Below are 17617 nucleotides of genomic sequence, written 5' to 3'. Positions count from 1 at the left end.
TTCGAATGCATAGTCACATATCCAATTTTGCCATTGTATTGAAATTTTTTTGAAAGAAAATCCAAGCATTTTGTTCACCTTTGTGATTTTTGATCCATTTTTAACAATTAGGACAAATATCAAACGAACTGGAACAATGATTAATAGTTATGACAGGAAGCAAGCATGGCATCAGGCCGGCGTTTCAGAAGTTTTATGAAGCTGTTTTACCTCCTTATTTTTTTTCGTTCCCAGCGTCACTCTTATCCGCTCGTATACAATAAACAAATAGGTATATTTTTTTACTTTTCCAGTAAAGTTTACCCAGTAATTTTTATTATGACAGTAAGCCGCGGTAAGCTTTTGCGACTAAAGAGCAATTTTTTGTGCAACTTTTATATAATTCTATAAGACTTATTCAAAAGTAGATGCAACAGGTGGTTCTAAGCTATTTAATATTTATCATTATTTTGAATACAGATTAAAAAGCGCGAATAATGAATAAAATGTGTGGATTTTCTTTAAAAAACTTGATCTAAATTGATCAATCCTTCAATTTCATGGAATAGTTATTACCTTTAATTTGAGCCCTGCAATGTATGTTTCTTCCAATCATTGATTTTGAAAAAAATTTGTTTTTCAAAACAATAAATACATACGCAAAAAGGGTGTCTGGTTATCCTAAAATTTGTAACAATTGTCGCGTCGTGGAAGTCGTCTGTTAACACAAACTATCTGCAAAAGAGAGCGATTTGAAAGAACAACTTTGACAGTTCTTTCACCAAGAGTTTACAAATTCTTGCTGATTGCTTGCAAGTTTTTGCAGGGATTCCGTCTGTTTACTTTTCACAGTTTTCTTGGAAAAGAGAAAACCTTTAACTTCTGAGGTGGTGGTAAATTTTACCCTCTCTTCACATTTTCTTGAAATTCTCTATTCTATTACAATGAATAAAAATTTCGTTTACATAAAAAAAATGTTTTTTTTTACTTATTGTAATTTAAAATATACAAGCTTACTTTTAAAAAACAAATTATTATCAAATAAAATTAGAACAGTGTGGCTTGTTTGTTCGGGATACCGTAGTATTTTGTTGTTGCAAAATGGTCTGGCTTTATCCCTTTATTGTTGTTTTTATAAAAACAACGTTTGTTTATTAGTGGAGAACGATGGTAATGTTTACCAGGGGGTAAGGCAGGGAATACCTAGGTTTCGGAAAGAGCCACCAATCCTCATCAGTTCCCTTGTTTTTGTCTGGGATATTCTCCCCAGAAGTTATTTTAAAAATAACTTCTATGACAAAACATTTTTTACCCGAGATCGTAAGCTCAATAGAAGAGGAACCAAAGAATTAAATAAAACTAAAATTCTCTTGGAAAGTCTTCTAAATCTTACAACCGCACTTATAAACATTTACATCTTTCTCCACTTGTTATGCTTTCGTTTCGCTTTATCGTTCTCCACTAATAAACAAACGTTGTTTTTATAAAAACAACAATAAAGGGATAAAGCCAGACCATTTTGCAACAATCAAATAAAATTTTTAACAAAGTTTTTTTCCTGTAATGTTTAGAGGGGTAAAATTTACCACCACGTTATAAAATATGTCACCTTAGAAGTAAAAGGATAAAACTACCTCACTCTCTCAGAAAGAAGTTTCTCGACAATTCCTGCAGGGACATACCTAAAATTGTCAGAAGTCGGGTACACTTCGAAAAAAAGTGTAATCAACTGGTAGGTCTACCTTACCTTTTTATTGTACCACGCTTTGACATTCTGTAAATCTTATGAATATTTCAGCCTTGAAGTGTGTTCGCGATGGTGTCGAGAAGTTTTCCAAATCATTTTTTTTAAGTTGTACAGAATTGCAGAATATGTTCACTGACCAAGAACACTAAATGGCTTTCGTTCGAATCGTTGAAAAAACTACTCATTAATAATTAAGAGAATCTGGCTCGTTCTCTCCCTGCACACACTAATGTCAAAACCTCTCTTCATTACGCATTCTTTTACTGGGATTTTGAGTAAAAAGTCAACATCCAGTGACATTTTTACAAAAAATTAAATATCAGTAAAAATATACAACTAATATATATTCTGTTTCTGAACCTCAAATGATCTGCAAGTTATGCGATGTTTACCATTTTTAGTATTATACATTTGGAATTTTTTTTACAAACTCGAAAAAAACCTTCTTATTTTTGTAACTTATTCTACATTTAATTATAGTACCATGATAGCATTCGTGTGTGTATGCAAGCCAATAGCTGGGTCTCTTTCAAATGAAATCGCCGTCGCTCACAAAACATCTTCACCGTGATGTCCAACTGTCCGCAAGGATTTAGATAAATTCATCAAAAAAGGTTAATTTAGTAGAACCTAGATATCGACGTTGTTGTCGGGCTTTGGTGTCGTAAATACATATATGACAATGTCAGTACGTACATATGTTTGTTTTTCGGAAATTATTTAGCGGCATTCTGATTAAAAACTTGGCAATGATGTGAACGGCAGTCATATCTCGTGAGAATTTTGAAGTGGTCGGTGTGTATATAGCGGGAAAAATTTCAGGCAGTCGAATGAAAAAAACATAGTACATCACTGTGGTCGTTTGAATTGTGCGTTATGTGTACCAGAAACCAAAATTGAATACGAACGGAACCGAATACAGTGCGATCCTGAAATAAATAAATAAATACATGCATAAATATGAACAAATCAAAGTACAAAAACGAGCGTAAACCTAATCCGATACTTGAAGCCAATTTCTTATCGAAATGGTTTTTTTGGTAAGGAGGCACGACCTAAAAAAATAATTGGTTTCAATGTTCGGCTCCCTACGGGAAATCGTTCTGGGTGTTCAACATAATTGCATATGTCAAATTGTTTTCTCTCTATTATTAAAAATAACACGCACACACATGATACAGCAGTACAATAAGCACAAGGAAAGACGGGTTTATTAAATATAAATATTAAATATGAAACAAGTAAAAAACATAAGTGTAATATCCTCCACTATTATGAAATACAAATAAACATTTTTAGGCAAATCCGTGAAAAAATAATGTTGTAAAAATCATCTGTACGAGAACGTGGACCTATATATACAATGTACCGCCACCTGAGCTGGAGCCCATCATTTTTTTGCAAATTCTTTTTAAAAGTGTGTCAAAAATCATCAAAAACCGAATATTGGGAGGTTCCATTATATGTGGGCTATACGAAACCTATATGTACAATGTTCCGCAACCGAAGCTAGAACTTATTCCAAACTACGAATATCATTTTGTAGACAAATCCGTGGAAAACCCACCATCATACCGAATGTCGGGAGGTTACCGTTATATGAGAGCTATACGAGGAAGTTGGTTTTCTGAATCCCTTACAACGTAAACGTACTATATTCTCCCTAAAAGCGACGAATTTAATTTTTATTTTACAGTACGTTTACATATAAATGTGTTAGCACACTGGATTTGGATTAAAATTGTAATATCCACTACTTAAGATGCAAGTACATAAAAGGCTTGAAATCATGTGTAGGCATATTAATGTCAACTTATAATGGAAAGTGACGGCAGGATTTTAGTGCGGCTCTGTAATCCCTTTATGAAATGTCACTTCTTTTGTACTTACACCTTTATACTTCAAATTAATCCTCTTAAAGTAGGTTAACTCTATAAAAATTTCTAACATAGGTCAACATGTTATCCAGATGATTTCAATGTCCTACTTTGGATTTTATTTTACCACACCACACACATATCCAACCATGTATATGTTTTTAAAGAATGGGGGCATCAAAAGAAAAAAATGTGTTCAAGAGTTAGCATTTTTCTAATTCCCATGGTCACAACCCTATTACAATATTGTGTTTTTGTTTTCAATGTTCAAAAATGTAATCTCTATTAATAATATTAAATTAAATAATTATGAAAATATTGCAATTGATTACATTTTCATTAATTTGCCTCCTTGGTGACCAGTTCATAGCCCATGAAAACAGAGGGGGAAGGAAAGGGAAACGTAAAATGAGTTTTATGGGAAAGAAAGGAGTTCTATGAGGTGAATGTCGCTTCTTCTTCGACCCTCTTTCTCTCATAAAAAAATATTTTCTTCCGGGCAAACTTTACAGGTCTACTTTCTTGTTTTAATAATGAAAAATATCAGTTGGTAGTTTCTTGTTTCAAACCTTGAGTACCTTAGGCAACTTAGAATAAAATACACTTATAATAAAATAGCAAAATTGCCGCGAGATTTTAGAGAAACTACATAGATCTGACAGGTTTGAAGTGTTGCTAATCTATTTCAATATATTTGTATGAATTTATATGAATAAGCATTCCCACAATGTCTTTTCAAATTATCTGAAATGCTTTAATTGTTGAGTCTAAAGACGCGATAAAGCAGAAGTAGAGTCGCCGCACGTACAATATGGCTGATGTACATGTGTCTGTATATTTGCAGCTGAATTTGTGGGGCAGTGCTGAAAATAAATATTGATTGTTTATTTTTAAAACGCGTTCTTTTATTATATCTGTTTCTGTTTTGTTTTTTTTGGCTAGGAAGATTAGACGTCCAAAAGCTTCCGTGAATGAGAATAAAACGTTGTATTCAAATGATTCATGCACTCCAACAATCGTGTTCCCTACGTCGAATCGGCAAGACAAAATGGCAAATGTGTTACTCGCCAAGGAAATAAACACCATAACTCAAAAAAGTATAACAGCCTCTCACAGTGCCAAAAGGAAATCAGTAAAGAAAAGTTGGACTAAAAATACCAACTATGACCGCTATTGATTGCGTGTTGCGATTTTAAAGCGGTTTCATATCTGATTCTTAATCGATTTCAACTACATTATGTATTCGATCTCGCATAAAAGATATCGTTGCTAACGAGTCACTTTAATAGGACTTTAATTAAAATTGGCTGTGAATATAATTCGGAGCTATCCGAATTGATTTTCATCAAATTTTATGTACTTGCATCGTATGAGTGTAAATTACGGATGTGGGGGATTCAAATATCGGATGAAATACAAATATTGGAGGTATCTGATCCGATTTTCGCCAAATTTCATAAAATTACTTCTAGGCTGAATTTGGTCGAATGTGCCAAATTTCATACTATTTAGGCTAATATTACATATATATGGTTCACATGTATGTGGAAGCTATATCTGAATCGAATCAACATACTTACTTAGTGTCTATGGTGGGTCATAATTGCCCAAACTCATTTTATTTGGATTTGGGCGCAATAAACGTGAAATCGGGTGAAAATATACAGGGTGAGATAAAAAACTGCAAAAAAATAAAACGACATAATTTTTACATTTTTTTTTAATTTTATTGAATGAAAGCAAAAAATGTCGGAAATAGCATCAAATTTTCGACTAAGTTTAGATTTGTTGGAATTGGTGACGTTGCTTGAGGTGATCGACACTTTGGTATTTTTTAGTGTCAACCTTGCTTTCCAAAGTACAACTGACACAATAGTCCAACGGATTGGTATCAGGAGATTTTGATGGCCATTGTGCGCTGGAAATGAAGCGAGGAACCTCATTTTGTAACCATTCTTGGGTGGCGCGTGCTAAGTGCGATGGTGCTGAGTCCTGCTGGGATGTCCAAGGTCTGCGGCCAAAATGTTTGCGTGCCCAAGGCATTAATACACCCTCCAGAATAGTTTCGCGATAATATTCGGCATATATTCTGATACGGTCGATTAATACGAGCGGAGAGCGAAAATCGGCTGTTATGGCGGCCCACACCATCACACGAAGGTGCACATTTTTTCAGTTGACCTCTTTGTCAGGTAAACACGATCATTTTGTTTGTTTATAAACTGCTGGACAACGAATGTTTTCTCATCGGAGAAAACTAAATTCGACAGTTCACCACTTTTGGCCCAGCGAAGCAACTCTTTAGTTCTTTTGAGCCTATTTCTTTCTGTTGCGGTGTAAGTTCTTGCACTTTTTGCAATTTCAATTGTTTTACCTCGAGCTCATTTTTCAATATTTGTCGAATTGAATATTGCGATATGTTCAGCTCACGATTCATTTCTCGGCCACTGCGACGCGGGTTTCGATCAAGTCGCTTCTTTACTTTTCGAACCATTTCTGCTGATGTTGCTGTTTTCTTTCGTACATTTCCTTGACGTCGTGCTACGCTAACAGTATCACGGTACGAGACACAAAAGATTTGTTTATATTTAAATGCTGGAGTGCTCCAACTTTACTAATAGCCACTTGTGGCTTTCCTGCCAAATATAAGAAAATCACACTATCACGCTTGGTCTTCATCACGAATAACTTTGTTTCTGGAAAATTCTCACCAAAATGCTTTTGTACGCTTGTAAGCAATATACTGAGCTTTCACTGAAATAATTTTAACAGCTGTCGGACGAAAAAGCTGCAACCAACTTCAGACTGCTGTCATTTCTACAGCAGCCTGAAGTTGGTTGCAGTTTTTCATCTCACACTGTATAGCGTTCGTCCTTGGTTCAAACAAACGATATGTGCAAAGTTTCAACTCAATAAATGCAACAAGGCCAGACGAACGGAAGGACATACATAAATCGATTCAGAATGTGTTTTTTTATGATGATCGTCTCGTATATCCGGTTTCCTTAACCGTACACAAGGTTAACACAGTAGATTTGTAAGGCTTAGTTGGTTAACATTCAATGCTATTTTCTTTTTTGAGACCAACTATTTTTCTTTGAATAAAGCCAATACACTCTAATATGTTTACATGGTAAAACTTGTGATATTATTGCTGTGTTCCAGAACCTGCAAGAATCTACTAGTTTTGAAAATTATCTTTGATATCATAAAGGTAAAATCGATTGTCGCAGTAAAAACTTTTACATTCTTGCAGTTCTGGAACAGTCCATATATGTTTACAATCGTTAACAAAATTATACTTCTGTGGTGGGTTTCTCTAACTTTTTAGTTACCGAAAAAATCGATAGAATTAAAACGAAAGGAAGGAACTGAATTTCGGAAGTTACCGATTTTTGTCGGTAATTCAAAGAAAGAGCTAGAGAATCCCTCTACAGACATCACATCGTATATACTGAAATCACTGAATAATTTGAATATACTGAAATCAGAGATGGGAAAGTGTTTCTGTGTGTGCGTATTCTAATATTCAAATTCACTTGTAAGACTTATTACAAATTATGTATCAGCAGGGTTTATTTGGTTAATCCGGATTTCTGATGATGGTAAACGTACTTCATATCTTATTCATTAGCAACATATTCCAGTTTGCCAAAATCTCCATCTCGTTTGCACCAGAATTCGACTTTGTCATTCAAGTAATTTTATTTATCAGTAAATATTATTTGTAGAACTTATTGGAATGTTGAAAAAAATGACAATTTTAAAATTCGTAAGACATGAACTTTTCTACCATTAAGTGTGCGGACCTTTTTTTTTTTTGGGGAGTTGTGGAAAATCTCAATTCTTATCTAATAAAAATAAAATACAAAAATAAACAAAGTATTTATGTAGAACAAGTCAAAAAGTGACTGACTGCGACTTACGGCTGTCAGTCAAAAGGATCAGTGAGAGAGTTGTTGTTGGTGGGATTTTGTAAATAGTTTATGGCCTGTCATATTTTTCCCGCTACCCAACAGGGGCGTGCTTTGATTTACGACAGACGAAGGGAGTTGTTGTGATTCGATGTTGGTCATTGTTTATGTTTGTTCTTTGTTCGCAGGTGGACACGTGACACATTCAAACGGGGCTACAGGGAGCAGTTGCAACCAGACGATTTGTATGCACACATCCCCACATTGGACAGTAGAAATGTCTCGTTTGCACTCATCAAACACTGGGAGAAGGAAGTGAGGCGAAAGAAACCAAATCTTTTGCACATGATATTCCGTGCGTACGGGTGGAAGTTTGTGCCAATTTGCATATTGTACTCAATACTGGAGATATCGATACAGTAAGTATATGGAAAGTAAACACACACACCCTGTGTTGGGGTATAAATATATTTTGAAATATGTATACCTATTATACGAAAATATTATTTTTTAATGAAATTAAAATATGTATTAACTTAAAAATAGGATATTTACAAAATACATCATTAACAAACAAGTTGATCTTTTGTACATGACGCATATCGGACATTACACAAATTGATGTGGTCAGTGTCGATCAAATGAAGTAAACATGCTTCGTCCGGTGGAGATTATAGGTAATCAATCGCTACTGATTCATTTGGGTTATTGTTGTTTCGTTTTTTTTTTTCAATTTAGTTGCCAAATAAAATATTGTGCTTGGATTTTTATACAACACTATAACGGTATAAAATAAGTCCGGCTGCTGTCAAAATATATATTTTTTCATAGAAATATGCAGATGTATAATAAATTACTCTATTTTAAAAAGGAATAAGAAGTAAGGATCTGACTTCTGGAAGCCGCCAAAAAGACTAACATTACCAGTTTAAACTTTTTTAGCTAGAAATCGGAAAGTTAGAAATAGCTGACCGAAACTTTAACAAATCAGAGGTGCAAACTGTGGTTCGGCATCTTTTCTTGCGAAAGATCTCGAGGCAAAAAGTCAACGTTTGTTGCTCATTTCGCTCTCGTTTACCCGACTTTTACTTAAAAAAAGTGAACATTTAGAAAAATCATGTAACAATTTTTACAAAACATCGAGTACAAAAAATACACACACATATATAGTCAGTTTTTAATAACGTCGCTAAGAGAGCACGTTAGTGGGATCAGATAATGTGTCCACCATTCGGATATCTTATCGTTGGGCACATCGCAGTTATAGTAAGATAAGTTCGTCAAGTATGAAACTAGTGTCTTGAATCTCTACCTCTCTGGCTAAGATTTGTATCTGGGAACAGAGATAAATGCTTGTGGGCAAAAAATAAAAAATAATAATAATAATCATTTCAGAGGGCCTGAAATGATTATTTTTTTTTGAACATTTTACATGGAAAAGTGATTTTGATGTCTTTCTGTGTACGTCCCTTAGTGTGAGTGAAATATATTCGCAAATTACATAGCTTCAAGCCAATCAAATAAAAGCAGGGTCATTTTTCAAACATGATTTAATTCCTCCAAATGTAGGTTTTTCCAGTTCCAACATTTTTCCATTATTCGTTTTTATCATTGTAGAATTAAGAAGATGGACTCATGCAAGCGTATGTTTAAAATTGTTTCCAAAATTATAAAGCATACCATTGTCAAAATGTATATTCATAAATCCATTGCGAAAATTGTTCGGAACGACGAGGAGGATTTTTCTAATACGATTTTCATCCCAAAAAGCGAAAGTACAGTCTCCCAAAAACTGTAGACATGAATTTAAATTTCAACAGAATTTGAGAATTTTCAAAATAATTTTATTTTTCTTTCGAATTTCGTAACAGTATTATATACAGATACTATACTACAGTGAAATCTGCAGATTCTTGCAATCATATTGTACTATAGTATCACGGAGCCACATTTATTTTCCACAAACCACAAGCATGCTGGCAAATTTCCTCTCATAATGACTTTCTTTCTAATTTCAGTTCATCCCAACCTTTATTTTTGGGAGGATTGGTGTCCTATTTTGCTGAGGGCCAGACTGACATAAGCAAACAACAGGCCTACCTCTATGCCACGGGCATAGTCCTTTGCTCACTGGTGGCGACACTGTGTTTCCATCCCTTCATGTTCTACCTCTTCGAAGTGGGGACGAGAATACGATTGGCATGCTCTGGGTTGGTGTATCGCAAATGTCTGCGTTCCTCAGTGACTGCAGACAATCGAGGCATGAGCGGATTTGCCATTGCCGTCTTGTCGTCGGACTTGCCCCAGTTTGACATTACCTTCTACTTTTTTCACGACCTGTGGAAGGGACCGATTGAGGCCTGCATCATGGGCTACTTGATGTATTTGCAGGTGGGATGGCCCGCCATCGTTGGCCTGGGCTTCATCATAATTTTCATTCCGCTGCAGGGTTGGGCGGCAAAGGCTTCGGCTCACTTCAGATACGAGTCGGCCGAGCACGGCGATGACCGAGTCAACCTTATGAACGAGATAATCACTGCGATGCAGGTCATAAAAATGTACGCTTGGGAGAAGTCGTTTGCCAAGCTGATCGCCATTATACGGAAGAAAGAAGTGAAGGCCATCAGGGGTTCGATGAACATCTATGCCGCCTTGCAGTGCACCAACATGATATCGAAATTCTCGCTCTTCATCAGCTTGGTGGCATACGTGTACACGGGCGACATAGTGACGGCCAAGAAGGTGTTTATTGTGTCTTCGTACTACGATGTCCTGAACGATTCGCTGCTGCACTTCTGGCCCTTGGCCGTAACCACTTGGGCGGAGACAGTGGTGTGTGCTCGTCGCGTGGTCATGTTCCTCATGCAGAGCGAGGACCCTGCCGACGGTGGCATTGAAAATTTCGCCATGGATGATGACGACGACAAGGGCAATTTCAGCGGGCGTGTCCACAATCCCAGGGCCATAAAGAAGGGCGTCTTTCTGCACAACTTGACGGCCAGTTGGGATAAGGTGGACTCCGAGAGCCGTCGAAAGCACATCGACAATGTCAGTGCTGTTATAACGGAAAAACAATTTGTGGGCATCGTGGGAAATGTTGGGTCGGGCAAGACGACCCTGCTGAATGCCATTCTCGGAGAATTGGAAATTATCCACGGCAACGTTGAGGTCAACGGCCAGGTGAGCTACGCCCCGCAGGAAGCGTGGGTGTTCGAAGGCAGCATACGAGATAACATAGTGTTTGTGGAGAAGTACGACGAAGCCCGCTACAAGGCAGTCCTCAATGCATGCGAGCTGGAGAGGGATATTTCGCTGTTCCCCTATGGCGACTCCACAATTGTGGGCGAACGGGGTATCAGTTTGAGCGGTGGCCAAAAGGCTCGTATCGGCCTCGCTCGGGCTGTGTACAGACAAGCCGATATATATGTCTTTGACGATCCCCTATCAGCCGTGGATTCACATGTGGGCAAATTGTTGCTCAGCAAGTGCTTCAATCGATTCTTGACCGATAAAATACGCATCCTGGTCACCCATCACATCCACCACCTCAAGAACACCGATCACTTGATTCTGATGGAAAATGCCAGAGTCGTCGAACAGGGTCCCTACGAGACGCTGAAGCATAGTATCGTGTTTCGTGCTCTCTTGGAGCAGGAGGAAGAGGATAGCAAGCAGGCTCTGAAGCATACGGACAGCATAATTGACAACGACAAGAAGGACACCAAAGACGAGGTTGAACGTGTCACGAAACAGGACAAAGGCGAGGACCGCAAAGAGAACCAAATGCAGGGCTCGGTCAGACTGCAAACCTATCTCTCGTATTTCCATGCCCTGGGCAAGCCGTGGGTCATCATATTTGTGTTTTTGTTATTTATAATGGCCAGAGCGTGCGAAGCTCTAATGGATATATTCATTGCCCGGTGGTAAGTACTCCTCGATACGCTTCGCAGATTGTCACTGCTCCAACTAATTGTTCTTCTCGCATAGGGCCACTTGGGAAGAAACGCAACCCACGGAACACGACAGCTATGCGGAGTACACGTCCAAACGGAAACGAATGGTGTCCATCTACACAGTATTGATCATATGTACCTTGGTCCTTTACATAGCGAGGACCTTTGGGTTCTTCATGATTTGCCTGAAGATTTCGTTGCGTCTACACGACAGTCTCTTTAATGGCATAATCCGTTCGTATATGTATTTCTTCAATACAAATCCCTCGGGGCGCATCCTGAACAGATTTTCCAGTGACATCAACAACATTGACGTGGCTCTGCCACAGGCAATGTTAGACTCGATATCGGTAAGTGAGACAATGGAAGAGCAATTCTGGTGAAGATTTGCATTTGCATCGGATAAAAACCGATAAGAATTGAAAATATAGGAGTTTAGTGGTGAACAAGCCCGGTTGCTATCCGAACGTGTTTTTTAGCAGTAACGCCGTAGGTACGCTTAAAACTAATGCGAACGTTGTTAATGTGTTTCCCTTGGTATAAGAATACAGGTAGATGCATCAACGCTTGGGAACCTTGATATGTCAAAATGTTTTGTCAAAAATAAGTAGATTTTTACAAGGCTCAACCAGAAAATTTGCACAACTTCAAGAAACTGGAAAAACTCTGTCTTGCAGTGTTAAATATACTATACTAGATTTTTAAAAAAATGTTAATATTGAGGAAGAACCACAAAACATGAAAAGAATCTTGGGGTTATTCCATAAAATTAAATCTAAGATAGTAGGACCAAACAGATTTATCCTCAACAATTTGTTGCACATTAATGTCGAAAATATGTATTTATTTTGCAAATGAATTTGAAATAAATTCAAATTATTCGGTTTTAATTAAAAACTATACGCACACATACACAATTTGTATATGTATGTATTGAGGTAGCTTTGTTCTATCTTTTGCAATTGTGCCATGGATTTTTATATCCATCTCCAACCGGAGGTTATTATGTATAACGACGTGTTTTAAAACTTTGAAGCTGGCGTTGGTTTAGCGGGCGCCAGGGACATCACAGATAATTTATTTGGTTTCGGTGACATTAGGGAAAGGAATGCAGCGGGATTAATATTAAACAGTGCTTCTTTATTTACAGTACGGGATTAAAGCTGACACTATGATATATATTACACTGGATCAATTATACAGTTCACATGTTTTTATCTGCATCACTTGGTCATTGTAAGAAACACTGCGCAATTGCAAATAAATGGTGAGTCCCATTAACGGCAGCTTGACACAATGGTGCTGACGACATGTGGCCGGCGCTGATGACAATAACTGCGTTTGAATTGCGACAGATCGATGGCAGCTGCATTGACAGCATTTAAAACCTGAGGGAACGACAGAAACCCCTCTCAACACTGATGACGTACAACAAAACTCTTAGAAGTAGGCAAAAATCAGTTAAAATGCTTATGAACTAGGGACTAAAACTAAGAATTAAAACTAGGGAACTTAACTACTATTTACATATTATTTACAAGTCTACTGTGTAGTTATATATACATTAGTATCCAAATTCATGATGTTATACGTTCTGTGGTATAATAACAAATTATTCTCTTCATTGTACAATAGACCTTGATCTAATAATATCATTAAAGAACCAGGTGGAAGATGTTTTTTTAAGTACATATGTCCGCCGCGTCATACGAACAAAGTAGGGAATCCTCATCCAAATCATTCTTCAAGTGTTGCGCTCCATTTATAACGTTCATGGCACCCTTCATGAGGAATCGATCGATACGTTCTATATTTGCCGCATCATATGTTGCCCTACACGATATGTTGCCCTATAGCCCCATCCCATCTCACGGTTGGTTTCAGTCCCAAACAGTAGTTTATGATTCACCTCTCCCATCACCAAAGCCTCTCCATCTGACTCGAAGAGATAAAGAGCCAGTTGGACCACGAACAACTGTACAGCGCCTCCATTTATACTTTACGTGTCTTACGCAGTCACCTGTCTTCTATTGTTGGCGTGATTTAATTCGGCTATCCGCCACCGTTTGTTTGCAGTGATATTACTAAAAACCACCGTCCACGGCCCACTCCATTTTGAATAATTACAATTCTTATAAAATGTGAAGTAAAAGTTCGATTGTCTTCAAATTTCAATTTTCAAGAAGCAATAGTCCGATTTTGCTCCATCTTTGCAAATCCTAATATTAGCCTCAGTTCTCGGTCAGGTGCAAAAATGGATAATATCGGTCCACTCCATCAAGTGTTTCCATAACAAATGGTCAAAATTTGGAATGATTATAACTCTTATAAAATGTTATGTAAGAATCCGATTGTCTTAAAATTTCACACATCCCAATATTTTTATAAACTCAAAATCTGGTCTTAAGATGGAATATATCGGTCCACTTTTTCTGGTAGCTCCCCCACAAAGGTCGAAATTTTGAATATTCATTAAGTTCATAAAATGTGAAATTAACATCCGATTCTATTTAGGCACATCCGATTCTATTCTGGCACACAAGATCTGTTGTGAAGGTGAGATATATCGGTCCACTCCTTCTGATTAAAATTTTTGAATATCCATGAAGCTCATAAAAAGCGAAATTAAAATACGATTACATTCAAGACTTGGTACAGCTCAATATTTCCATCAACACAAGATATGTTATAAAGATGGTAGAGATCGGACCATTTCTTTTGATACCTGCCCCACATAGGGTTCAATATTTTGAAAAACAAAGAGCTCAACGAAAGCGAAAAAAGCATCCATCTCTCCTCAAATTTCACACATACAAACATTATTGCTAATACAAGATCTGTTGTACCTTCTGGTACCTCAGCCACAAAGCGTCACACTTTTCAATACTTTTATCTGTCATTACTTGCGAAAAAAAGTCAGCATTTCTTCACAACTTCCTATATCGAAATATTTCTCTCAGCCAGAAACCTGAGATGAATATGGAATTTATGATTTCCCATAGATTGTTATTTTGCCCATACCAATATTTTCATATGTATTAGATGAAGCATGAAAATGGAATACTTCGGTCGACTATACCTGGTACCTCACTCACATGTTAACATTTTCTAAAAAATTATCACATGTGTCATCTAAAGTAAAGGAAGTTACCAACCTGTTACTAAGTTACCCCATATTTATATCGTATTTATTTAGGTCCGATGCGAAATAGACAATATTGGCCCATTCCCTCAGAAGCCACTCCACAGAGGGTCAACAATTGGAATAATCATAACAGAAGTCAAAATATATTTAAATAATCGAACATTGGCTGAGGGCATTAGCCTGTCGGCAGAACCGATTGTTACTTTTTAACTTGTTTTTATTAACACTTGTATGTGTAAACCCAATATGAAAACGTATGGTTTATAACAGAGGATATGTTCGAACATCTCCCAGGCAGGGTAAATTACAAAAAAAAAAAAAAAAAAAACTGTAATCACTCGTATAATCAGCATTTCGTACAAATACCTTACACGTTAATATTTTCTTCATTTCAGTTCATCGTTAATGCCGTCGCCGTATTGGTGGTCGTGGCCACGGCAAACTATTGGCTTCTGATACCGGCCTTCATAATGATTCTATTGCTGTACGCTTGTCGTGGACTATATATAGGGGCTAGTCGTAGTTTGAAAAGAATCGAAGTAATGAGTAAGTCATAGGGGCAATCTCGGGAGTCGAATACATTGATAGGCTCATTTTTTTTTAATTTGTCTGTCAACCTTTTCAGCCCGCAGTCCCGTCTACTCCCATACGAATCAGACATTTCAAGGCTTGACAACTATTCGTGCCCTTCATGCTAGCCGCCACCTGGAGGCAGAATTCCACGACCATCAGAACAACAATACGTCGGCACTGTATCTGTACGTGACAACAAATCGGGCCTTCGCCTTCTGGACGGATCTGATATGTGTCCTCTACATTCTGGCCGTAACATTCAGTTTTCTGCTCATTAACCAAGAGTTCTACAGCGGCGATGTCGGTTTGGCCATCACGCAGTCCATGTCATTGGTTATAATGTGCCAGTGGGGGATGCGTCAGACGGCCGAAATGGAGAACAATATGACGAGTGTAGAACGCGTTATAGAGTATATTGAACTTCCCACAGAACCCAGTTTAGAAACGGACGCATCCGTCAGACTGCCGGAGAATTGGCCCGCTACGGGCCGAATGCACTTCAAAGATCTAAAGCTCAAATATTCGGAAAATAGTGACTATATTTTGAAGGGGCTCAACTTCTCCATTAAACCGACGGAAAAAATTGGCATAGTTGGTCGAACGGGCGCTGGCAAGTCGTCGATAATACAGGCAATATTCCGTCTAGCTAGAAATGACGGACTTCTGGACATTGACGGCTTCGATATCGAAAGGCTGGGACTACATGACCTGCGCAGTCGTATTTCTATAATCCCACAAGATCCAGTTCTCTTTTCCGGAGCTCTGCGATTTAATCTCGACCCTTTCGACGAGAGGACTGACGAGGAAATCTGGCATGCCCTGGACGATGTTAAATTGAAAAATTACGTGAAGTCACTCGAGGGTGGTCTGTCGACTCGAGTGTATGACGGCGGCTCGAACTTTAGTATGGGACAGAAACAGTTGATATGCATGGCGAGAGCGATTTTGAGGCACAACAAAATTTTGATAATGGACGAGGCTACGGCCAATGTAGATCCTGAGTAAGTCTTATCCTCATGGCGTAAATAAAATTGCAATTTTCAAAATAGAACTTTTGCTTTCAGAACCGACAAATTCATCCAGGAGGCCATTCACACTAAGTTCGAGAAGTGTACAGTCCTTACGATTGCCCATCGCCTACACACGGTAATGGACAATGATCGAGTCTTAGTTATGGACGCTGGCAGTGCAGTAGAACTGGGTCATCCCCATCAGTTACTCCAGAATCCAGAGGGACATCTCTTCAAGTTTGTTGAAAAAACCGGTCCAGGCACGTCAAAGCATTTGCGTTACATAGCCGAGCAGAGTTACAGAAAACGTGTCACAAATAAAAAATCAGAATAGTTTTAGAAGATCACAAACACACACAGACATCTATTTATACTACCTATTTATATTTAATTAACTCGGGAATATTAGTGAGTACAGTTTACTCTTAGATCTCTAGTGGGTATGTTTTGTAAATATTAAGGGTTTCGTTTTTGTCACACAAATAAACGCACAAAATATTAAATGAATGCTACACGTCTTAAGCGCTTCGCAAACATACATACGGTCCTGGTGTGCAAAAAAGAAAATATATATTCCTTCGTAAAATTTAGGAATAGGAGTGCCTGTTTACTCGATAACTTGTATAAATTTTTACCATTACCTCAAACGATTGGAGATGCAGCAATAATAGATATTTGTTGCTGGTGGTGTCTTGGTGTATGGAAATGGTTTATGTCTTTTATACCCTCCACCATACATAGTATGAAGGGTATATTAAGTTTTTCATTCCGTTTGTAACTCATCGAAATAATAATTTTAGACCAAAGTATAAATACTCTTAATCAGCGTAAAATTCTAAGACGATTTAGCCATGTCCGTCTGTCAAAACGAATAAAGATAGGAAGCTAAAATTTTGCACAGGTCAGTCTTTTGTCTGCAGGCAGGTCAAGTTCGAACATGTATAGCCCCACATAACGGTACATCCGATACTCGCTACTTTAATGATTGTAGTCAAATTTTTCATTGAAATTGTCTGAAAATCTATACAGGAAGTTCCTTTTGAGTACTTTACCTCCTTGGAATATTATTGTCCATATAGGTCCCCAATATCGTATATCCCCCTTATAGCGGGGATTTCGGTATTTTGATTATTTAAGCTACATTTCATCAATGCAATTGTCTGAAAATCCACACAAGAAGTTTCTTCTAAGCATTTTCCCCCTGGAAGAGAATCGTATATATAGATCCATGATATAGTATATCCCCCATATAACGGTACCTCCCGATATGCGGTATTTTGATGATACTAGCCAAATTTTTCAATGAAATTATCTTAAAATCCGCACGAGGAGTTCTTTTTGAGTACTTTGCCCCCTGGAAGAGAATTGTCTGTATAGGTCTACGATCTCAAATAATGGTATTCCCGATATTTGGTATTT

General features: G+C 37.5%; 2 protein-coding genes across 3 annotated transcripts in view; one reads left to right on the top strand and one right to left on the bottom strand.

Annotated features, from left to right (window-relative positions):
- Nucleotides 1–2049: 2049 nt before the first annotated feature.
- The window catches only part of LOC101892199 (uncharacterized), a 54396-nt gene continuing 38828 nt past the window's right edge, over nucleotides 2050–17617 (bottom strand). The window contains exon 8 of the mRNA XM_020039051.2: nucleotides 2050–2655. The gene's annotated coding sequence lies outside the window, so the exon portion shown is untranslated. The remainder of the gene's footprint in view (nucleotides 2656–17617) is intronic.
- On the top strand, nucleotides 2626–16701 carry LOC101892027 (probable multidrug resistance-associated protein lethal(2)03659). Of its 2 annotated transcripts, none has more exons than XM_005176044.4 (7): nucleotides 2626–2766; nucleotides 7706–7936; nucleotides 9536–11440; nucleotides 11505–11820; nucleotides 15011–15161; nucleotides 15241–16189; nucleotides 16253–16701. In XM_005176044.4, the coding sequence occupies exons 1-7, from the start codon at nucleotides 2687–2689 to the stop codon at nucleotides 16530–16532; spliced, it is 3912 nt and encodes a 1303-aa protein (XP_005176101.1). In that variant the 5' UTR covers nucleotides 2626–2686; the 3' UTR covers nucleotides 16533–16701. The 2 variants fall into 2 exon arrangements, with proteins under 2 accessions (XP_005176101.1, XP_058981424.1); XM_059125441.1 differs by lacking the exon at nucleotides 2626–2766 and adding an exon at nucleotides 4997–5031.

This window comes from Musca domestica, unplaced genomic scaffold (assembly GCF_030504385.1).
Source record: "Musca domestica strain aabys unplaced genomic scaffold, Musca_domestica.polishedcontigs.V.1.1 33, whole genome shotgun sequence".
Lineage (NCBI taxonomy): Eukaryota > Metazoa > Arthropoda > Insecta > Diptera > Muscidae > Musca > Musca domestica.
Note: the sequence above shows the minus strand (reverse complement) of the source record. Positions and strands in the feature narration are given on the sequence as shown.

Bases quoted from the DNA above. Each gene is read 5' to 3' on its own strand.
- LOC101892027 (XM_005176044.4), top strand. From the start codon at position 2,687: ATGAACAAATCAAAGTACAAAAACGAGCGTAAACCTAATCCGATACTT. The intron at 2,767-7,705 runs GTAAGGAGGCAC...CTTTGTTCGCAG, and splicing joins TTATCGAAATGGTTTTTTTG to GTGGACACGTGACACATTCA. The intron at 15,162-15,240 runs GTAAGTCATAGG...CAACCTTTTCAG, and splicing joins GAAAAGAATCGAAGTAATGA to CCCGCAGTCCCGTCTACTCC.